This window comes from Crocodylus siamensis, chromosome 7 (genome assembly GCF_052110815.1).
Source record: "Crocodylus siamensis isolate JL-2025a chromosome 7, ASM5211081v1, whole genome shotgun sequence".
NCBI lineage: Eukaryota > Metazoa > Chordata > Crocodylia > Crocodylidae > Crocodylus > Crocodylus siamensis.
In genome coordinates this window covers 54,441,228-54,465,228 of record NC_143401.1, presented here as the reverse complement: position 1 = coordinate 54,465,228, position 24,001 = coordinate 54,441,228, and the positions used below count along the sequence as shown (strand labels likewise).

General features: G+C 47.4%; 2 protein-coding genes across 5 annotated transcripts in view; one reads left to right on the top strand and one right to left on the bottom strand.

Moving 5' to 3' along the window:
• Window positions 1–21,476, top strand: part of AIFM2 (AIF family member 2, ferroptosis suppressor) — a 152,169-nt gene extending 130,693 nt beyond the window's left edge. For both annotated transcript variants that reach the window (XM_090058250.1, XM_090058249.1), the window contains 6 exons: window positions 5,158–5,277; window positions 6,957–7,049; window positions 7,526–7,634; window positions 14,956–15,108; window positions 17,528–17,728; window positions 21,055–21,476. In XM_090058250.1, the coding sequence (XP_089914376.1) occupies window positions 5,158–5,277; window positions 6,957–7,049; window positions 7,526–7,634; window positions 14,956–15,108; window positions 17,528–17,728; window positions 21,055–21,209 (831 nt within the window). In that variant the 3' untranslated portion in view covers window positions 21,210–21,476. The remainder of the gene's footprint in view (window positions 1–5,157; window positions 5,278–6,956; window positions 7,050–7,525; window positions 7,635–14,955; window positions 15,109–17,527; window positions 17,729–21,054) is intronic.
• A 265-nt stretch (window positions 21,477–21,741) lies between these two features.
• Window positions 21,742–24,001, bottom strand: part of MACROH2A2 (macroH2A.2 histone) — a 40,789-nt gene continuing 38,529 nt past the window's right edge. For 2 of the 3 annotated variants that reach the window (XM_090058253.1, XM_090058251.1), the window contains exon 9: window positions 21,745–22,424. In XM_090058253.1, the coding sequence (XP_089914379.1) occupies window positions 22,259–22,424 (166 nt within the window). In that variant the 3' untranslated portion in view covers window positions 21,745–22,258. Of the gene's footprint in view, window positions 22,425–24,001 lie in introns of all 3 variants that reach the window. The other variant, XM_090058254.1, reaches the window with a different exon arrangement.

Below are 24,001 nucleotides of genomic sequence, written 5' to 3'. Positions count from 1 at the left end.
TATATACACACCAATCCCAGGATAGTCTTATTCTGGGACAGATAGGCAACTTGCCCAGGCACAAATGCAAAGTTTCTTTCTAGCCTTATTAGAGACTAGCTGGTTCAGAGAGGCATAGCATCTGAAGAAGTATTTGCACTAGTGAGGTCTCACCTGGAGTACTGTGTCCAGTTTTGGGTCCCCCACTACAGAAAGGATGTGGACAAGTTGGAGAGAGTCCAACAGAGGGCAACAAAAGTTATAATGGGGCTGGGGCACATCATTTATGAGGAGGGTCTGAGGGAACTGGGCTTATTTAGTCTGCTGAAGAGAGTACTGAGGGGGAACTTGATAGCAACCTTCAACTACCTGTCAGTGGTGACAGATGACGGGACAAGGAACAATGGTCTCAAGCTTCAGCAAGGGAAGTTTAAGTTGGATATTATCATTAGAAGAGTGCTGAAGCATTGGAATGGATTACCTGGAGACATGGTGAAATTTCCATCCCTGAAGGTTTTTTAGGCCTGACTCAACAAAGTCCTAGCTGAAATGATCTGGCTAAGGATGGTCCTGCTTTGAGCAGGGGGTTGGACTAGATGACCTTTTGAGGTCCCTTTCAACTCTAATCTTCTATGATTCTATAAGTAGGCTGTTACTTAAAGTGAATCCGTGTGTAAACCAGTTAGTCTCTAAGGTGCTGCCTTGTTCTGCTTTCTACCTTCTTTGTCAAAGGTGACTGCAAAAATGCAGTCTTCAAGCAACATATTTAAAATTTAGATCAATGCTTACAGAAATTCTGAGTAGATACCCCAAACTTTAATTGGTAAGCATTGCCTGGGAGGCTTGTTATTCCTTCATTGCCCATTTGAGCCGTATGTGGCAGCTTTTCAGTGGTCAGAGTGAGCTGGCATAGGGTGTGAGCTAGGGATTGGAGCAGAGTAAATATTTTTAAGAAGGCATGAATAAATGCTGTGCACCAGTCTCGTCAGGTTTGTAGCCTCGCTGGTCACTCTCTTACTGCCAGTAAAAACAACTAAATGAAGGAGTCTGAAGTCCTTTAAATATGCATAGAGTAGTTAAAGTGCAGGAAACAGCTATATAAACTTCCCTGGATCATGCGGGTGGCCCTTCTCTGGACCCTCTTAATGTTGTCCACATCCCACCTGAAGTGGGACGCACAGAACTGGACGCAGTACTCCAGCTGTGGCCTGACCAGTGTTGCATAGAGGGGGAGGATCACCTCCTTGGTCCTGCTAGAGATGCACCTGTGGATGCATGACATGGTCCAGTTAGCCCTGCCAACCGTGACCTCGCATTGTCGGCCCATGTTCATCTTGGAGTCAGTAATGACTCCAAGATCCCTTTCGGTCTCCGTGCTCTCAAGAAGGGAGTTTCCCATCTTATAAGTGTGCTGCTGGTTACTGCTGCCCAAGTGCAGCACCCTGTACTTGTCATTATTGAAGTGCATCCTGTTTTTGCTAGCCCACCCCTTCAACCTATCCAGGTCTTGCTGCAGTCTTTCCCTCCCTACTAGTGTGCTCACCTCACCCCAAATTTTGGTATCATCAGCTAATTTAAACAGGGTGCTTTTCACCCCGTCTTCCAAATCACTGATAAAGAAATTGAACAGCGTGGGCCCAAGGACTGAGCCCTGGGGGACTCCGCTGCCCACTTCTCCCTAGGTCAAATATGACCTGTCCACCACCACCCTCTGAGTGCAGCCCTTCAGCCAATCTGCAATCCATCTGATTGTGTAGGCATCAATGCCACAGTCGCCCAATTTTTTAATGAGGATGGGGTGGGAAACGGTGCCAAGGCCTTGCTGAAGTCCAGAAAGACTACATCCATGGCAACACCTGCATCCAAGGCTTTTGTGACCTGATCGTAAAAGGCAATCAGGTTGGTCTGACATGACCTGCCCCTAATGAAACCGTGCTGGTTGCCCTTGAGCATCATCTCTGAGGCTGGCCCATCGCAGATGTGCTCCAAGATGATCTTCTCAAAGAGCTTCCCTAGGATTGAGGTAAGACTGGGCCTGTAGTTGCCCCGGGTCCTCCCTCCTCCCTTTTTTAAATATGGGGACCACGTTGGCTATCTTCCAATCATCTGGCACCTGGCCCGAGCACCAGGAGCGCTCGTAAAGCCGTGCCAAGGGCCCTGAAATAACCCCTGCTAGCTCCCTCAACACCCTGTGGTGGAGAGCATCTGGACCTGCTGATTTGAACACATCCAGCCCCTCCAGAAGCTCTCTAACCCGGTTCTCCCCAACCTGAGGTCTGGAGGCATTCCCGTCAAGTCCATCTTGCACCACGGTGGGGAAGTCCCAGTCCCTGGACAAGAAAATGGAGGTGAAGAATTGGTTAAAGAGGTCTGCTTTATCCTCTGGCACAACCACCAGATTGCCCAGAGGATCTTGCAGGGGCCCCACATATCCCTATGCTTTCTTCATCCTCCCTACATATTTGAAAAAGGACTTTGTTATCTTTGATTTTGGACGCAAGTCCTAGCTCTAAGTCTGCCTTAGCTTTCCTGACAGCCCCCCTACAGGCCTAAGCAGAGGAGGTATACTCCTCTTTGGAGATAGCACCCCCCCACCTTCCACTGGTTGTACGCCACCTTTTTGGCAATCAGGCATTCCCGTACACCCTTGGTGAGCCAGGGGGGCTTACGGGCACTCCTGCCCCCCTTGCTTCCTGTTGGGATGGTCACCCCTTGGGCCTGGAGTATCGTCTCCTTAAGGAATGACCATTCATCTTGGGCACTGAGTTCCCCTGCTCTTGAGAACCCCAGCACCTCTCCCACTAATCTCAACTCGTTGAAGCTGGCCTTCTTGAAGTCTAGGGCTACCGCCTTGCTGCAGGCTTTTGACACCCTGCGCTGGATAGTGAATTCCAGCAAGCGATGATCGCTATCACCCAGGTGCTCAAGGACCTGGAGGCCCCTTACCAGCTTGTCACCTGTGGCCAGGACCAGGTCCAACAGGGCATTTCCTCTGGTGGGACTGTGCACCTCCTGAATTAAGTGGAGGTCCTGTATCTCAGCCAGGAACCTCCTGGAACGGTCTGACCTGGCTGACTGTTCCTCCCATCCGATGTCCGGGTAATTTAAATCTCCCATGACAACTACATCCCTTGCCTTAAGTGCCTCTGCAAGCTGGCCTGAAAATTCCCAGTTTAGCGGGACCACATGGCTGCACTGGTGCCAGAACCTCAGGTAAGGGAGGGGGGTGGGCGGGACCTCTGGCAGGGAAGGAGCCCAGGGAAAAAGCTGAGTGCAGGGAAAAGCGTCCCCTTGCCTGCTGCATGGCCTGCGCTCCCTGCTGCAGCTGCTTGTAACCTGCGTGGGGCTGTCCTGAGCAGGCACAGGCAACCCCACGCAGGCTGTGAGTGGCTGCAGCATGAGGCGGGTGAGGGGCTGCTTTTTCTCTGCGCTCAGCACCAGCTTGTCACCCATCCCTGCTGCCAGCCTGGGCCCCATGCCAGCTCTGGTCTTGCCCATTGGGGCTGCGCCTTGGCAGGAGCAGCTGCAGCCCCCCTGCTTGCTGTACTGAGCAGTGTTTGCTGCTGCTGCCGCCCGCCCACAGCTCACACACTAGGCAGTCCAGATGTGGCGGTGGCAAGCGCTGCCCAGCACATCAAATGTGGGAGCTGCAGCTGCTGCCACTGTGGCACAGCCCCGATAGGTGAGCCCGGAGCCAGCATGGGACCCAGGCTGACAGCAGGGGTGGGTTACAAGCTGGTGCTGAGTGCAGGGGAGGGTGGGGCGGCCTGTGCCTGCCCTGTGTGCAGGGAGCACCAGCCACAGGGTGGGTGAGGAGCCACTTTTCCCGCACTCAGCACCAGCTCCTTCCCTGCTGTGGAGCGTGGGGTACTGGGAGTGAGCAGGCACGGGAGCGTGGGACACACACCAATGTCCTGGGGCCAGCGCTGGCGGGGCCCAGAGCAAGGCAGAAGGGGTACAGGGTCCTGGCTGGCAGGGACTTTATGGAGCTGGGCCAGCTCCTCCCTCTCCCTGCTGGTGCAGTCCAGCCTGGCTCCAGACCCCTGCCAGCCTGTGCCCCACTCTGGGTCCTGCCAGTGCTGGTCCTGAGACATTGGTCCCAAGATGGTGACCAGGGGGTGGGGCACCTGTCAAGGGGCAGGGCTACCCATGCAGCCCTTGACAGCTTGCCAAAACTGGGTAAGCAGCTCTCCACCTGAAATAATTGCCCACTGCTGCCCTAGCTTGTCAGCTGAGGGTGCCAAAAAGGAGCCACTTGTAATGCAAGGAGGGGATACAACGCCATGGGAAGGGCTGGACTTCAGAGGGTTGTTTCAGCCCCGCGTAGGCATAGGATAGTTTAAGGGACAGCATATTTGCCAGCAAGGGTGGGGGGGGGCTTCTCATCCTTTTTTTTGGTTTGGTATCAAGGGGGGAACTCTCGTTATATCAGAACAATAGATAAGTTGTTCCCTGAATGGCATTTTCAGCAGGTCGAATGCGACATTGAATATGTGAATATTATGTAATAAGGTGGGATCCTGGTTCCACAATGTGTTTAATAGTGCCTGTTTTTTTTTTTTTTTTCCCCCCTCTGATAAAATGGATAAGGGGCTCCAAGAGTGGGTGAGGGAACTTGGAATTATATATGAAGCAAGTTAAATGATTTCTAAATGGGGTTTTCAGTAAGTCACAAGTGGTATTGTTTCTTCTGTGAATGTTAGGAAATTTTGTGAAAGTGAGTTTGTATTAACTTTGTGAAACCTCAGGTGGGTTTCGTTTCTTTGTTGTTTTTCTTAATGTGTTTGATAGTGTCAGTTTTTCTAATAAAATGTTTAAAAAAAAAAAACAAAAACAAAAAACTTTTTGTGATGTGCATAGTTGGGTGCTACAGCTTAGCCTGAGTCCACAAAACACATCTTTTATAGGTCATCAGCCTGAGAGAGAAAGCTGTAACACTCCATTACATGTTCAAACTCATCTGGTTCCGATTGGTGTGTTCAGATCATGTCCTGTCAACTTTATTCTGAGTTCTCTGAATACATTAATCCTGCAAAGCTGTCTTAGAGGGTTGCATCACAGTTTTGATGCAAGTGATGGAGGAGGCATAATACCAGAACACTGCCCAGGAAGTGGCTCCCTTATCCTGGACTTCTCAAAATGAAGCCTAACATCCTGTTCCACCTTTTCTCTCCCCAGGAGATTTCCTATTCCCATCTCATTCTTGCTACAGGCAGCGATGGGCCTTTCCCTGGGAAGTTTAACCAGATTATTGACATGGAAACTGCCATTCATACCTATGAAGACATGGTCAAAGAGGTAGGATTGAAGACTTTTGTTGAAAATATGGTGGGAGGTTTGGTTACATTGTTGCAGGTTTGGTAAGAAACCAGGGAGGATGAATTAAAGAATGTTGGAAGCACCCGAGTTTGGTGTTTAGGGGGAATAAGCGAGCAATAGAGAAACAGTAGCAGAGGTGTCTGGATCCAAGAGGGAGCCAACAGAACGGTGTTACATGGTGTCAGACCAAGGAGTGGGACCAATGGAAAATATATCCTATAGTGTTCTGTTTGCCATAATCAAAATATTTTGGGTTAGAGTGCTGGTGAACAGTTTACCATTGATTCAGACCTCTTTGTAATGCATAATAGTTTGAGTGACCATACTACCTATTCAAAGCTACGCTTGGACAAGATGGTTGGATCACCTTGGTGAGCAGTTGGGAGCTAGTCCCTAGAAGAGAAGGAGAAACCTACGTCCTTGATGTAATTAAGGTTGAAGGATGTTTTTTAAACCAGGGCTGATGATCATCCTGGACTTTCCTGGCTGCATAGCAGCCACTTCCCTTTTGTCTTGCAACAGGGCATATTTTCTGGAATATACTTGCATGTCTTACCCCAAAACGAGCTGGGAAAAATTGGAGTGCATGTTATATGTGAGAAAATACCTTATGGCTCTGGGAGCCACAACAGCTAATGCTGCCACTGTTTCCCTGCCCCCCCCCACCCTTCCTTCCAGCCACCATATTTCTGGACCCATGCCAGGTTGGGATGATGTGCAGAGTTGGTCCATATCCAGACCAGAGTGCCAGGTCCAACCCAGCATGTGACCCTGGACCCAGCTTGTGGCTCCAGAGTAGGCACGTGGTCTCAGAGCCAGTGCTTAGAGTTGAACCTAGCACTGGTGTGATAGGTCGAGTCCTACTGTACCTTATGGCCCCTAGTCCTGCACACCCCAAACCTCTGGTACTTACCCATACTCCAGGGTAAAACTTTATTTTTATTTTCCTTTCTTGGAGCCTTCCAAAAATTGTGTGTGTGTGTATATTTGGGGGCATGTGTAAAAGAAAATTGGGTAGTCTTATAATCTTTCTGATTACTCACACTTACAGTGGAATTCCATAATTTAAAAATATGTATTCCTGCATCCCGAACAGGTTCAGTTTTGCTTTTTTCAGGCTTGTTTCTATAAATCTTCCAATTCAAATTTGCTGTAAACCACTCTGAGATATATGTTGACTGAAGCTCTGAACCTATTTCTCAATGTGCCTGGGGCTGCATCAGTATGCTATAAGCTAGGAGTGGGTCACTGCTGTGTAAATACACAAACAATCCTCTTCCTTGTGTTTCTGTAGAAAGCATTGGTTGATACGCCAGAGTCCTAGGAAAGGACTGGTAGCCATTCAGTTCAGTTACATTGGCAATTTTCAAGTGTAAGTGGCTTGTGGATGTATGTGTGTGGAGGGGGGGGATATCTTTGGTGACCCTCAAACAACCTTCAGAGGGACAGCTCTCCTTCTGGAGCATGGAGACAAGCTGACTGTTCACTGTGGCAGTTCCTGCAATGATTCAGTTTTACTAAGGAAGAGAGCTTGCAATAAATCATGAAAGATGCTGGGATGTTGCTGGATGAACGCTTCCCTTCCCCAGTTTGCTGTGACTTTTGAAGTCCTGTAACATCACAAGGTGACTTTGTTTATTTGTTTTTGGTTTTGAAAGGTCCAGAAATCTTCACGTATCGTGGTAGTGGGAGGTGGTGCTGCTGGAGTAGAGATGGCAGCAGAGATCAAAACAGAATACCCAGCCAAAGAGGTACTAGAAATGGATTATGTGATTAAATACCCCATCTGCGATTGTTCTTGTTGCCTTAAACTTTTTGTTCTTCTGCAATGCTTCCTGCCAGAGGAGGTTGGGATTTCAGTAGCTATGAAGTCCCTGACAGTGACTGATTCCCAGTGCCTCCTGTTTATCAAGGCTAGACCTGAAGCAGCTCTGAGCAACCTCACAGCCCACCGTCCTACAGTGCTGGCAGCTGGAAGTGACTGGAAGGAGAATTGTTTACAGCCTTTCCATTAGTCTTCTCCTCCCCTTTTCTTCCCTATTCTGCCTTTGTACCTGGAAATGCATACTGCAGACCAGCAATCTAAGGCTTATCTACGGCTTTGTTTCCCAGCAAGCAGAAGAAAACATGCTTATCACACTTCATATTAAGGGCTTATTTCTGGTTCTGTCTGATACCTTTTCCTCCCTTGACACTGTCTGTAGTTATTTTTACATTGTCTCCACAGATCACTCTTATTCATTCAAAAATGGCACTTGCTGATGTAGAACTTCTACCATGTGTCCGGCAGGAGGTGAAAGAGATTCTCTTTAGGAAGGGAGTGCATATCTTGTTAAGTAAGTTCTTAACCTTTTCTTCAATGCTTCTCTGATTCAGATTGAGTCTTTCAGTTTTCCCCATTTCAAATCCCTTTCCTGCAAGGCACCTAAGTGTCTCAGAGTAAGGACATGCCTTACATTTATAGAACTATAACTGCTACAAAAATGAGTGTCTGTATGTCCAGGCCAGGGCTGGATTAATTAATGGGGAAACTAGGCACATGTCTAGGGCTCTGAGTGACACGGGGCCCCAGGCCTTCACAGTGGTGGGGTGAATGGCTCTATCCACCTCCCTTTCCCTTCCCCTCCCCTCCACTGGCCTCGGTGCTGCTGCAGCTGCTTCCTAGCTGTGGCTCCAAGCCCCACTCCCCATGGGTGGCAGCACCAGCGTGGGAGGGGGGCCTCGACTGGCCTGGGTCCCATGAGATTGTTTATCTAGGGCCCACTAAAGGGTTAATCCAGCCCTGGTCCAGGCTATTTGTAGTGCCACAAAAATGATGGCTTTGCCACAAAAATGTCCTCTTTCAAAGAAGAACTCTTCTGTAACGCTACATTTTATAGTGTCACATTTAATTGTTCAGTCTGAACAGGGGCTTTCTTGTACATGGGCATCAGCTGGAGGCAGCCTCTCTGCTATGGATGCCTCACTGATGAGCTCTCTTCGGGGTGAGAGGACCCAAGAAGCAGCTGCTTTATTTCCTTCTTGCTGGAGAGCACACTTTTTGTAGTGCTCCAGTCTGGGGACTGCATACGTGCACATCTGCATAGTATTTTATTTTTGTAGCACTATGGTATCTCAACAAAAACAAAACATGAGAAGTGTACCAACACTTCGTAGAACTAAAAATGGGTGTGTGTCCATACCCTGACACTGCTTTCATACCATTTAATAGCTGTTACATCAGATACTTTACAGCTACCTTTTATACTCTTAGTTGGTCTAAAAGTGAAGCAAGGTTTGTTGTACTCTTCCCAGCATTCCCAAGACTTAGTAAAAGAACAAGGAACTGTTTCTGTAATGAGAGTCAACATTTGCCTGATTGGTGGTTTTGGTTTTTTGGGGATATGTAGCAAGAGGCTTGGAGCTTCTGCTACTTTAGGAGCAGGCAGGCTGTGGCTGAGGCAGGCTGCAGGTGCAGCAGGAAGGCAATTAGGGACCATGCCTCAGAATCAGCCTACAAGTGTGGCCAGGGCTGATTGTGTAGTCATCTGACCCAGGAGGAAGGCTGGGCTTAGACCAGATATAAGCCCATGCCCTGAACTGAAACAGCAGTAAGATCCCGGAGGCTGCTGAAGGAACATCTCCTAAGCGTGATGGCTGTAATTTCTGAATGTCAGCACAGAGAGAACAACCTACAGCAGTCTGGAGGTTTGGAAAGGGACTATGGGGAGGAGGAGATCCTTGGGGGCTTAGTAAGGGGGCCCAGGAAAACGGAGAGGGGCTGAGAGTGAGACAAGAGCCCCAAGATGGGCTGAGGGTGGGACCAGAAGGGTCCAGGAGCCTAGAAAGGGGCTGAAGGTGGGACCAGGTGGTCCAGGAGCCTGGAGGGGGGGATGAGAATATCAGAGAGTGGTGGCACCTGCATGGCATGGAGTGTGGTGTAGGGATGGGTGGAGCCATGCAATTAGACCATAAAGCAATAATCACAGATACCTGGTGGTCATTAGAATGAGAGCAGATTGGGGAAGCCCTGGGGCAGCCTCCCTTTTATATAAAGCAAATACGTAAAGGTGTGGTGAGTGAATGACTGCCCACAGAGACCAGAGTGGGTAAAGGTTGAAGGGACTCCAGGGGCTTCATGGCCACCCCTAGAGACAATGCTGTTACAGGGTGGCAGGGGAGGTGGATCATCTGAAGTTGTGTAAAATAAATTTCTAGAGTGATCTCAATCCCATGAGAAGCAAGGGCTTGAATCCTCTATAGCAGTTTGAGAGAAAAACAACAAAAAACTAAGCAGAGGATAGAGATAATGTGCATTCGTTCAGCCTACAGTTCTAGAAGTGAGGCAGCTGAGGTGAGGATGAATGTTCCCAATTATATGAGAAAATGTACATCTGAAGGAAGTGTCACTGATGGTGCAAAACAGAATTCTCTGCACTGACAGCAGCAGTAAACTGAGAGCGTGGTTCCCTTCTTAGCAGCATATTAGCTTCTGACTTTTGTGAGGAATAAATTAAATTATTTCATGAGCACAAAATATGTTCCTTCCCCCTGAGAAATATGTTCCTTTCCCCTGAGAACTTCGATAAATACATAGTAAAATGGAGGCTTTTTAAGAGCCTTATAAGTTGACCAAATTTGGTTGCATTTTCATAGAAGAGGAAAATTGCATCCCTGTTTCACAGATTCACAGAAGTTTAGGGTTGGAAGGGACTTCATGAGATCATTGAGTCCAGCCCCCTGCTCTGGGCAGGAAAGACTGGGGTCAAATAGTCCCAGCAAGGTGTGCGTCCAGTCTCCTTTTGAAGATTTCCAGGGTAGGTGCCTGCTGGGGCTGTGTGAAGCTTCGGTGGCTGTTTTGTTTCGACTTGTTTCAAGCTCGAAACAGTGAAATTGAAATGAAACGAAGGGCTTTGAAATAGCTTCGAAATGAAACAATGCAAGTCAAAACGTTTTGAATTTTGAAACAGCCAGCCAGGTGGTGGGAGACATGGGAAAGCACTGGGCTGATCGCAGTGCTGGGGAACTCAGATGGGTTGGAGGAAGCCCTTCCTGCAGCCTGGCTGAGTTGCCCAGCGCTGCTGTCAGCTGGGAACTCAACTGGGCTGGAGGAGGCGCTTCTCCCAGCCAGGCTGAATTCCTCAGCTGTGGGTCTTGGGCAGCAGGAGCAGCGTCCTGTGATCCAGCAGGCAGACCAGGGCCTGCCTGCACCCCCAGGAGGGCTGCGGGGGCTCTGCCAGACTCCTCCTGGGCATGCAGGCCCCTGATTGGCCTGCTGGATCACAGGATGCTACTCCTGCTCCCCAGCTCCTGCTTGTCAGCAGCCTGAAATGCAGTTTCCTAGAAACCCCTGCACCTATCTCCTTGACACTTGGCAGACTTTGTGGCGGGCCAGTCGGGGGCGCTCCTGTGTTGGGCCACCCACCTCCCTGCTCTCGACCACCTTCCAGGCTCCGAGTGCCTCCCTAGGGGTGCCTTGCCGTCCGGCTGACCCCCTTCCTGGAGCACACTTGCTAGCCTGGAGGTAACATAAGCTGCCACCACCCTGAGAAGGGACTCTCTTGGCCCTGTGTCCTCGGGGAAACACAGGCCTAATAGTCCTACAGGTACTCAACCCAGTACAGGCACTTGGGGCACTTCCCCAAGTCGGGGGTCAAAAAGGAAAAATCTCCCTTAGTCCGCAGACCTAAGGGGCCTCTTAGGCATAATTTAGACCCACCCCGCAATAAGTCTACTACACCGGTCACAAAGGAGAACTTTATTGATTACAGGGGTAGGGTGAAAATAGGGTACAAGATAGAGTAATATCATAGAAATCCCATAGAGCAAAACACTTTGGCTGAGGTAGCCTTTTGATCATGCATCTGAGTTACTGCCAGCTATACAGCTAACCAGATCCTGAGTAGCTTACACACAAGCATCATCCCGAGGCTGTTGGAGATTCCCTCTGGAGGCAGCCCGTTCCTCACTCATGAATTATGGGGGAGAGAGCCCGCTTCAGATGGTAAAGCTCCTCTCTAAGTCTGAGTCCCCTGCATGGCTGCTGCCCCCTCCTCCTGGGCAGTCTTAACTTATATAGCCCCTGTGACCTCATTCACCTGGTCCAATGGAGGCCAGCACCTGTTGGCTGTCAGCCAACCAATTTGAAATACATCACTGGTTGCTGGGCAGACTCTAGCCCACCAGGTAGAAGCCCCTCACCCAGGTAACTGATACCATTCAGGTAGGCAGAGGGAGCAGGTTTCCCCCCTCCCTCAGGAATGTATCCATTTCAGGTTACCCAAAGAGATAGGGTAAAGGTCTGTCTCTTCTGCTGGACCCATCCTAATCAAATTGTCACAGAGCAGAGATTTTGGGAAGAAACAAAGGTGGCTTCCTGCCACAGGCTTCATGCCCTCAGAAGGGGCTACCATCCCTGCAAGTTTCCCACCCATCTGATGATTGAATTGTTGAGCCCATAGTCCCCCTAGTTTTACCTTGAGAGCCTCATGGTACACCAAGTCAAAGGCCTTCCTAAAGTCCAAGTAAATGATGTTGACTTCATCTCACTTATTCTGGTAAGGGAGAGTAACCTGGTTGTAGAAGGAGATGAGGTGAGTCAGAATCAACCTACCCATGACAAAACTATGTTGGCTGTCATTCAGAATTTTGCCTTCTACTAGCTTATCACATGTAGACTCCTTGAGAAATTTTTTCAAGGATTTTTCCTGGGGTTGAGGTCAGGCCAACTGGCCTGTAGTTCCCTGGGTCCTCTCTCCTCCCCTTCTTGAAGATGGGTCCAACATTGGCCTTCTTCCAGTCTTCTGGGACCTCTCCTGAGCACCATGAATTCTCAAAGCGGTTTGCCAGCAGTTCTGCAATGACTTCAGCTAGTTCATTCAGCATGCTCAGATGGGGTCATCTGGTCCTGCAGGGCTGTCCATAGGAGGGGTGAATCGGGGTGACTGCCTTGGACCCTGTGCTTTGGGGGGGCCCTGCGGACAGTGCCGTATAGGCCCCATGCTCTGGCCCCCTGCCCCCCCCCCACTCTGTGCTCTGGCCATTTGCCATTTCTCCACCCCCACCCCACTCAGTGCTCCAGCTGCTCAAGCCACCTCCCCCTCCCCCCACTTCCACACACTGGGTGCTTGCCACCCACCCCTGCCACTTGCCACTTCTCTGCTCAGCACTCTGGCTGCTCAAGCCACACCCCACCTCACTCCACGCTTCAGCTGCTCACCACCCCGTAGCCCCACATGGACTAATATTCCCCGGGCTTTAGACACCCCTAGGGGACAGCTCTGGTGGGGAGGCTGCAACCCCCTCTTCCATGTGCTGTTGCACTTGCCCCACTAGTCTGAGTTCATCAGCTGCACATGAGCTCTACATTGACTGTTGGTAGGTGATCATCCCTACCATGACTATTCTGTGTCATATTTGCATTTGGTAGGCTATTACTCAGACTGGTGGGATACAGATGTAAAGTATTCATTCAGGAATTCAGTTTTCTCCTTGGTGTTGTTAATCAGGTGTCTAGATGCATTGAGCAGTGGTCCCATGTTTCCACTAGTTTTCCTTCTGTTACCTACATACCTATAGAAGGACTTCTTATTGTCCTTGATTTTTTGTTTTGTTTGCTAACATAAACTCAGTCACCACCTTTGCTTTTCTAATCTGCCCCCTACAGGTATGGGTCGATCTAATGTAGTTCTCTTTGGGGCCTATTCCTAACTTTCATCATTGGTAAGCCTCCCTCCATGTTCGAAAGCATGGAAATTATAGAGCCAGTCAGTAAAATTGGTGGACAAATTTTATGGGCAAAACCATGTAATTATTTTATGCAGTCTCACGCTCTGAAATAGCTGAATCATATTAGTGAAAATTGAAAATGCTGGCTTGAGACAAGCAGCTGGCATAAAAATTTCAATCCTAACTGGTTAAAATTTGGCAGTTTTATATTGCTCTTTATTTTGAGTTGCTTCTAATGGAAAGTGTAGGGCAATATTAACTATAGGCAATGCCATCAGTTATACATATAATAACATATTGCCATTTTTTTTTTTAAATGCAAGGGCCAAAATCCATATTTCAGCATCTAGCAATGTAAGCTGCTTGGTGTACAACAGTGTTGACTTCAGGGGAAGAAGAATGGCACCCAACACCACATACGAGCTGTTCAGACTAGGGGTGTACCAATAGAGATTTTTGGGGCCGGTACTGATTTTTAAGAAAGCATATTGGCCAATACCGATTCGATTTCTGATATAGCTGAGTGCAGCTGGTAAGTCTGTTGTGGTGGGAAGGGATGTGGGGTGGCAGATCCCTGTGGTGAGGGAGTGAGTGGGGCTGGGACAGGGGCTGGGGCAGGTGCTGCCCAGCCATGGCAAGATGGTGTGTGGGGCACAGCCGCAGCTTGTCCGGGGAGGGGGTGTGTGGTTCCCACCACTCTGCACCCTGGGAGGGCACAGGGTGGGGATCCAGATCTGTGCAGGGCTGGCCAGGGCCGGGGCTCGGCTGGGCTGCTCTCAGGGTGGTCAGTGGCAGCGCTGGGAGGGGGTGGAGGGGCTGCAGCCATCCAAAAATTCACCATGGCCCTGTCCCATACAGATCCAGGGGCACATGCCCTCCTGGATAAGTGGCAGGAGCAGCTGAACAAGCCACCAGATGAGTGGTGTGCAGCAGTGGGAGCCCCCTCCCCACCTCCCTGCACCCCCTGGACAAGCTACGGCTCTGTTCTGTGTGCCCCCCTCCCCCTCTGGCACCGATCTGTCTCTTCCCTCCGACCACACCAGACTTACCAGCTGCTGGGCCATGCTTCTCACTGCCCATGTGCTGCGTTGTGGCTGTGTGCATGCACAGGCCATTTATCAGCAAAATTATCAGTCACATCAGGCCGAGTTTTCGATATAGACAATTTTCTTTATATTGGTGCTGATCCAATATCGGACCAATGTATTGGTGTGCCTCTAGTTCAGACCGTTATGGGAGCAAGCCTTTCTGATAATGGAAGGACTCGTGGCCTAGCTGCAGAGATGAAAGATGCCCCTTGGAAGTGAAGGTGCCTTACAGAATATAAAAATGAATAGTAGAAATTCAGAACAAAGATTATGATGTATTCCAGTTTTCTGGCAGAAACAGTATGTGGTTCTTTGTGTCTGAAACAAAGGTTAAGGGCAGTGATTCTCAGCCAGGGTGCAATGGCACCCTAGGGTGCCTTGAGATCCTTTCATAGGTGCCACACAAAGTTAGCACTGTTAGGTTTGCAAGTATGTTTCACAAGATGCACATAGATTTCAAACAGAAATTCATAATTGTGGTCTTTCCAGGTTCTTTGCAACAGAAAAACTGCTCTATTATTTTTCAATAGTCAGAGAGTAAAAACTAAGAGTTGGCATTTTCTGAGGAGTAATGTAAGTGAATCCAGGAGTGCTTGAAGTCTATCTAGGGGTGACTCAAGTCTAAAGTGGCTGAGAGTCACTGGTGTAGGGGATATATTAATATTCTCTGTGTGAAATAGATTTTCTGTCTTTATCAGTATTCTAAATGTTCCTTATAAAAGCATTTAATGCCATTTTAAAAAGAAATGGGAATGACATGCTAGGCTTTGGTACCTAAGGATGTAGCATATGCTGCCTAGAGGGTAGTGCTTTAATCTACTAATGATGATCACAAAGACCTCCGTTCTGCTTTTTACAACAGGTGAAAGTGTCAGCAACCTGCAGATGCTGACATTAAATCAGTTCCAAGAGGATATGGTAGTAAAGACAGATAAAGGCACAGAGATTGCTGCTGACCTGGTGATTCTCTGCACTGGGATAAAGATCAATTCATCAGCATATAACACTGCATTCAGTAAGTGAAAACTACTTTATAGAGTGTAACAGACCACTTTCTTCAATCCTTGTAATAAAATGCTTCAAATTTGACTTGGTAGTGGTTGGCATGCAATGCTATGCTAAGGATATTTTGCAAACTGTTGACAATTAATTTGGTATTGTTAATGGTGTCTAATCTCTGGTCAAAGTTTACACTTGCTTTTTACATCTTGGTTTGGGGGAGTTTGTGGGAGAGGGCATAAATATATGCCCTCTCCCACTTGTTTACATTTTTCTCTTTACCTTTTCCTGCTACTAGCTGAACTCCCAATGCACTCTAACATTTGTAGTTCTGGGGTTAAATCTTAGCCCCACTGAAGACCATGACAAAATTTCCATTGACCTTAGTAAAGCAATCTGGAGTACTCTGTCCAGTTTTGGGCCCCCCACTACAGAAAAGATGTAGACAGATTGGAAAGAGTCCAGAGGAGGGTAAAGAAAATGGGTAGAGGGCTCAGGAACATGACTTCTGAGGAGAGGTTGAGGGAATAGGGCTTATTTAGTATGGAGAAAAGAAGACTGCAAAGGGATTTAATAGCAGTCTTCAACTACCTGAAGTGGGGTGTTCCAAAGAGGATGGAGCTGGACTGTTCTCAGTGGTGGCAGATGACAGAATGAGGAACAATGGTCTCAAGTTACAGCAAAGGAAGTTTAGGTTAGATATTAGGAAAAACTTTCTCATGAGGAGGGTAGTAAAACACTGGAACAGGTTAGTCAGAGAAGTTGTGAACTCTCCATCCTTGCAGGTTTTTAAGACCTGGCTAGACAAAGCCTAGGTTGGGGTGATCTAGCTAGTGTTGCTCCTGCTTTGAGCAGGAGGTTGGACTAGATGACCTCCTGAGGTCCCTTCCAACCCTCATTTTCTATGATTCTGTAAGTCCAGGATTCATTCCAGTTCTTACCATCCTGACCCACCACAGTTGCTGTTTCAATTCTGGAGTGGTTAACTATAGAGAATGTCAGATATGCTAAACATGTAGTTGGCAGGCTGAGGACAAATATTCTCTAATGACTGCACTCATTCTATCAAATTAATTACACCTGTCATCCAAGGCAATCATTAGACATACGATTCTGTAGCAAATAAGTGCATAAAGCTCAATACCCTTCAAGAACTCTTTGGCATATAGACTTGTTTGTACTACACATGTATTAGTAATGGTGCTTTTGACCCAGGGTGGGCAAAATATGGCCTGCAGGCAGGATCCAGCCCACCAAGGGATTCTGTCCAGCCTGCAGTGGGTCCCTCAGCCCTGCCCAGCTCAAGCATGGGGGCAACCCTGGGTTGTGGCATGTGAGGCCAGCCCTGCTGCCTGAGGTGCACTGTGCAGTGGGGGCAACATGGCAGCCCCCCTCAGTGGTAGCTCACTCTGCCTGGCTGCTGTTGCCAGTCTGCCCCACACCCACTACCAGGGCGCCAGGCAGAGCCGACAGGAGGGCCGCTGGTTTCTCCATGGAGTCTGGGCCAGGACTCCCACAGGGCAGGGTGCACTCAACCAAACAGATGGGATGAAGCTGCAGGCAGACAGGAAGCACCGTCCAGGAGTGGAATAGGTATGCAGGGACGAGGGCCGGGATAGCAGGGTGGTAGGGCCAGGGCCTGGGGCAGAGCTCTGATCCATCTCCTGCACTTCTTAGCAATAGCATTGGTTGTGCGGGCAGAGGGGATCAGATCACAGCCCTGGCCCTGTGCAGTTGCCACCTTATGATCCTGGCTTGCCCACCACGTGTGCGTGAAGCAGGCCGTATTCGATTTGGATTTGGCCTGAACTAAGGACAGTGGTTTGATTCGCTGATTCGGATCACTCACTCCCTGATTTGATTCGGCCAGATCCGAATCTGAAGATTGGATGCTGATTCAGAGAATCAGCAATTCGGACATAGACACAGCTTTAAATGTTTTTTCTACGTACCTCAAGGTACCAGCACGGCTTGCGAACGCTGCAATGCTGGGGCGCATGGAGCGTCCCACAGGGGTGCGGAGGGGTCCTTCATGTGCTTGGCAATGAACCCAGAAGTACTTCCGGTCCACTCCTGGGTCTGCTGGGTGCATGCTACCCCCTTCCCCCCCCCCCCCCCACCCAGGAGGCACCAGTCGCTGAGCCGGTGGCTTGTGGGGTGTGGGGGGGCCCCCCGTGTGCTCCCTGACAGACCCGGAAGTACTGCCTTTTGCCTGTCTTGCAGGAGTAAATATGTTTAATCAAGCTTTGCTTTCCTCCTCTCTCCACACCTTTCCCTGGTATGCACAATGTAATTTCTGTTAATTGATTTACCAGCATCTGGGGAATTTCCTGAGTGTCTTTTGTCATTTGTCATTGTCATGTAGTATTCATTTAATTGCTAATTCAACTAATGCACAGTTTGTTGGCTTTCTGTTTTTGGGTTGATTAAAACAGAGGACAAGATGGCAAGTAATGGTGCTTTAAAAGTTAACAAGCACCTTCAGGTGGAAGGCTATGATAACATCTATGCGATTGGTGACTGTGCTGATGTGAAGGAGCCAAAGATGGCGTACCATGCAGGGCTCCATGCCAACATTGTGGTGGCCAACATCATCAACAGTCTGACACAGAAACCTCTGAAAACCTATCAGCCAGGTAAAGCTGGACTCTCTTCCTAAATCTTAGCTGATGGAATCCTCCTTTATTTCTGAGGGAATTATTTTGAAGGGATATGTAGATCTAAAACTTATATGGGACTATTTAGACATTGAAGGAAAGTACATAAAATTTGAATTTGAATTTGGCAGAAACAAAAGAGTAAGCTAAACAAGGATAATATTGATTAACTGGTGCTTAGTTTTCTTTCTCACAATTGTTGATTGATTACCAGGAGACTGGTGAGTATATGTAGTGGTTTCTATTTGTAAAAGAAATCATTGTCTTAGTGAGTTGCTTATAACATTAAGATATTACAGCCTAAGGTCAGGAGACTGTTTAACTTAAAGCTTTTTTTTAGGACCTGAACCTGTAAAATCTTAATTGTACAACAGGCCTTTCGTCAGCCAATTAATCTGATTTAAATCAATGGCACTTCTTGTGCGAATATTTACTAGTATTACTACCTACATTCCTAATGATCATTTGCTGATTAAGCTGTGAGGTACTGCAAGAAGCAGAGCGTGCTGCCAGCTCACTTCTGATGCCAGTTCATGTGCAGGTATTCCAAGAACTCTGGGGTGGCTATGCTGATAATTTGCAATCACACTTCAGAGGCAAATCTAGTCTTACACTGGTATAACTTCATGAGTTCAGTGGTGTTACTCTTGAGTTTAGAGTAGTATGCAGCAGGGAAGTGGGAAGTAGGTTCATTGTATTTAGAAGTATAAATATGCCACCTCTTACAATTCTTGTCATCAGCCTTGGTACTGGAATCTGCTCCCCCCCTCCTCCCTATCCCTTTCAATTTATCAGAAAGTTAACTCTGGCCTAGGACCAGGGGAGAGGGAAGGGGATGCACCAAGGCAACCTTATTTACAATTTGGTAAACTGTGAGAATTAAAAGGCATAGCTGTGCAAACTCCTTATGGGGCCCAGTGTTTCTGTGATTCCATGCATTTGCAGTAGACTTTTCCTTGTTTCAAAATTATTTTCCAGAATTTCAGCTTTCAGTCTAACCCCTCCCCCCCCCAAAAAAACAAACAAACAAACAAACAAAACAACCACCCCAAACACAACCTTTTCTAGGTTGTTTTTATAAACATACGGTGACCTGAGTACAACTGCTGTCCAACTGCAAGGAGCCTGAGCCAGTGGCAATGAATGAATGAGATGGTTCATATTTGAGTACCAGATAGTTTGTGATTCTGTAATTGTGGAGTTTGCCATTTAGCCAAACCTTCTTTTTTCCCTGTACAAAATTCTCTTCAGAATTCAAAAATCATGTTTTCTTGTTTCCTCACTCTGTTAGAGCTGGCCTGAAGATGCTTCTTGCTCTCCACCTTCTTCCATAAGGAAGAAGCAATTGGGTTACAGTGCATGCTTCCTTTGCTCTTCTGTAGAACCAGCCAGCAGAAGACCTGGAAGCCAGAAGTTCTGGTTGAGTGACTAAGACTTCCTGGAGCCTGGAACAGCAGCTTAGGCTAGGTTGATGAGAAGAGAAAATGCTGAAGCTGATGAGCTTCTTGCTTCCCTGGTGCATATAGGGGAAAAAATTCTGAGACGGGCTGTCCAGGCAGTATTGGCTATAGAACTGGGCCATCTGAAGAACAGTGGTGTTGGGATATCTTAAGGATTTTTTTCCCATGGGGTATGGTCTCATTGTCCTGTGACATGCATCGGGTACTAACATGGAGAGATCCAGATTTATTCAAGAAGGGGTACAATGCACCACCCTAAAGACCATAGGAGGATTGGGGCAAGGCGTGGTTGGAGGTTCCAGGCTTGTGGAGAACAACAGTAAACTAAGCAGGGAGCAGGTGCCCACCACTGCTGCTCCCACTGCCTGTGGTATGGGGAGAACCCCAGAGCTGTTTCTGCCCTGCTCTAACCAAGGCTTGTGGGAAGCAACCGTGCAGCAAGCCAGGCTCAGCCATAGAAAGTAGCAGCAGCATACAAGTTCTTCCTTCCAGGACCTACTTCCTACCTGCCCCCCACTCCTTCCCACCACCCTACTAGTTCTATCCAGCCTGCAGGGCCCCTAAAAAATTTAGAAAATTAATATTTGCCCCAGGCTGACTGCCAAAGATGACAGGAGCCAGGAGCAGTAGGACCCAGAGAAAGCCATGGCAGGACCCTGAACAGCAAGGCCTTCCTGGCCCCATTCCCGCAGCCAGAAGCCCCTGCTTAACAGCGGCTTCTGGCCTGGGACTGTGGGGCTGTTTGTGCCTTCTTGCGCTGGAGTGGGAAATTCAGATAAGTAGGGGTAGGGAGGCAGGGGAGGACCATGGGCAATTGCCCCAGTTGTTGGGGCTGCGCGGATGCAGCTAAAACTACCTGGTGGCGGCGAGGGGAGGGAGCTACTTTCCTTCGTGCCGAGTTTTTGCCCAGGAAAATGGGGTTCGGGCCAGCAGGGACTGTATGGAGCCGGGCTGCGCTCCTCAAGCAGGGAGGGGAAGAGCCAGCCCGGCTCTGTAGATCTCTGCTGGCCCAGACCCCGTGCTGCCCCGCTCTGGGCCCCACTGCCGGTGCGGGCCCTGTGCTCCCACCCAGCTGTTGCTGCGCTCCGTGCTCCTGCTCGCTGCCCCTTCGCCCCTGCCGGCGGCTCTGGCACCATCCAGTTCGTGGCTGCATCACCAGGATTGCAGGAGCAGCTGGGATGTGGTGCTGGAGGCATGAGCCGGAGGGGGGGAGCAGGAAGTGACAAGAGAAAGACAGCAGCGGCAAACGGGGATGGAAATGGCAGTGCGCAGGAGTACAGGGCCCATGCTGGTGCCCCGGTGCCAGGCTTGCAGGAATTTAGTACTTTTCTGGTTCCAAGATGGCAAACTGCCTTGCTGAAAGGAGTACTTCCAGGGGACAAGGGGAAGGACTTCTGGTGGCAAGGGTCAGGGGCTAGGGGTGGGACTTCTGGTCCCAAGATAGCAACCATGAGGTGGCACATTTGTCAAGGGGTTGGTGGGGCTAACCACGTGGTCCTCGATGACTTGCCAAAACTCAGTAAGTGGCCCTGCACCCAACGTAATTGCCCACCTCTGGGCTATAGGAAACGGCAGGGAGCAGGTATGGGAAGGAAACCTGCCAGCTGCCCTCTGCCAAACCCAAGCTGCTGCATATGACAAGTTTCCCCTGTGCCTGGGTCAGCCAGAGGCATCGGCAGACGGGGAGAGTGCAGCCACACTGCTGCGCCCCCCTGGATCTTAATCTGCTGGATGCTTATCTTCAGACCTACAGAATGAGAATGGATTTGCTATAACCAGTTTCACTCTTGGTTAAATTACTCTTCTTCCTTCCAGTTAAATGGCTTTTTTTTGTCTCCTATCTAGGATCGTTAAGCTTCCTGCTGTCAATGGGCAGGAATGATGGGGTAGGCCAGATTAATGGATGCTACGTGGGACGTCTTTTGGTGACTATTGCCAAGAGCCGGGATCTTTTCATCTCTAAGAGCTGGAAGACTATGGGGCAAACTATGCCCCATTAATCAAAAGGGACAATCTTGAAGAGGCAAGGAAATGCAGCAACTGATTAATAGTTGGAAAGCATTAAAATGTGCATCATTAAAAAAAAAAAAATACATGAACTGCACTGGCATTGGTGATGAATAGATATTGTACTAAAGGGCATCTATTATGAATGTCATTTTTTTTAAAGGTGTTTAGTGTTCAGATAATCTGCACAGACAGTAACTCTTCATGAAACTTTTCTATTTAATTCACATGCTAAAATAAAGGAATTCAGTTGATACTGATTTTTTTTTTTTTTTTTTTTAAATTTGAACAGCAGTGGAAAAATGGCTCCAAAAGCCATCCATTTTTGCCCAATACCACCCACGCTTTATTTGTGCCTGATATACATGCGTCAAAAACTCTCACCCACTGGAGATACTGCTGAGTGTGTATGTGCGTGTGTATGTGGGAAGAGGATGAAATGTGTCTTAAATTCATAGAAAGTTTATAATAAATACACTGGGCACTTTTTTTTCTTTTTTGTTTTTTCTTATAAAACAAAAAATCCAAGATGAAATATCCTCAGTAATTACAGAGATTATGAACTAAAACAAAATAGAAGCTCATCATGCGTTGTCTTTGAAATTCTCTCTCCACCATGGAATGTAGACAAAAAATGAACATTTTTGCCATCCACCCTCAAGAACAGAAAAGGGAATACAAAATTAAGAGCTTTCTTTAAACAAGGTATGTGTGTGTAAAATTCATTGCTACAAATCTAAAATGAGGTTACTTTTAGAAGTCCTAAGCTAAAAGAACAAGGAGACACAAACAAATTCCTGAAGAGAGCTGGTAAAGTAATTAAGATTTCTTCTAGGTGATATGAAATGGTAGAGGGTGCCAACAGCATGAAGTAATCACGGACTAAACCCTCTCATCCATAGCAAAAGCTCTCCATCAAGTCACAAAACATCACACTACTATCATTTCCCCCTCCTCAGCACATTTTAAAAATAAAACCTCTAATGCTTTTAATGCTACTCAAATTTATGTTGAAAAATAAAGTTTAATTTGGCTGTCATTGCTACTTGGTGTCTAGCTTGGCCATTTCTTGCACATAGATGCCGATGCTCTCACTGTCAAAGAGCAGAAAGTAAATGTTCTTCAAGGAGGAAGAGCTGGTGTCATCAAAATGGGCGGAAATGGCTTTGAGAGTCACCTGGGCTGCAGTCTGTTTTGGGAAGCAATTTCTATGCAGTAGGGGAAAAAAAAGAAAATTGAAGTTAGTCTCTGCCATGGATGCATGGGAAGCCTTATATACACAACACTAAAAACAATAAAATGTAGGTCTACTTTTACATGTCTTAGATGAATGATTGGTTGCAAATTTAAAATATGCAAGTCAAGAAGTAAAACTCTGACACTGTCATAGTGTCAGTGAATTAACATTGCTATTTTAGGCTGGTTGCTAACAGCCATTTCTATAACAAGGCTGTAAAACATTTACAATTTCTTTTTAATTTCTATTAGAACCATACAACTTTTAAGTGCTCATCTTCAGCACTGAATCCTTCTATCAGTGGCCCATGTTTTGAAGTGTGTGTAGCGGTGTTCTAAAATTCAAGTAACAGCAGCATGTTCCCAGTCCCTCCCCTTCATCCCCAAATGCCCTGATCCAGAGGGGGTGGAAACACATTTTCTAGCTGTAAAACCATTTTCCTTTAAAAATAAAAAGCCCAAAATTAAACGAATTATCTTTTGAACATAAAAGGAATAGATTTTGAAACTTGAGGAATGTAATCCAAAGTTGGTTGCTTTTGCTGGTTTCAAAGGCTACATATTTTTTTTAATTTAAAAAGCAAAATGTACTTATCTCTATGCTACCTGGAGTTCTTCACAAAGTTCTGTCTTCTACTCTTAGTGTGCATATGCCCCGTGCACTTAAGCACCTTCTTGGTGAGCAGTGTTCAGCAGGGCAGCAAGTGCATTTTGAATGTCCTCAGGCCCCTATACTGAGGTCATAAATGGCAGCATGGGTCTAATTTCTGCTTGCATCTTTCTGCAGAATCCCACTATCATAAGACTTGCTGGACAACACATCATGAACTTGTTACTGTGAAGGTAAGTAGCTTTTTACTTATATTTGATAGTACCTCATCTGTTTTTTATATAAAATATGATTCTTGTTGATCATAATTTTGAATAGTTAATCCCTGAATCAGCGATACAAACCTCATCCAAGCCTTGCAAACTTTGTATGCCTTACGGGTTGACAGTGGTCCACGTAGCTGTCTCTTCCCAGAATAGCTATACATGTCAGTAAAGTTTTTGTTGGGAGGGACATTCTGCTGCATAGCTTGTTAGGGTCTTTAGCAAAAAAAACCAGAGGCATGCTGCTTTTTCATTACTACACACACAGATTTTGGCCAACCCAGTACTTGGTATAGGTGTAATGTGACATACTACAGGCCATATATCTGAGAACATTTTGACAAGTTCTTGCCTATAGTATTGTTTGAAGTTGAGTTATATGGCTGGAAAAGTTTTCAAATGTGTATTGGGACAGAGAGGTTTGGGCTTTTGTGTCAAATCCTTTGAATTCTATTTATTGTGTCAGTGTTCTCAAGAACTTTTTATTGTTTGTTGTTAGAAAAAAGGCAACAAATAGCTGAATAATCTGATGGATATAATTTTCTTCCTGTTGTAGTGAATTTTCCTGGGTGAGCTGGTTGTCTGGACATGTATAGATTATGCCCTTGTCTCCTCTTCAGGTTAGCAATCACAATTGCTAGGATTCTGCTGAACATCCCTGCTGGTCTGGACAGAT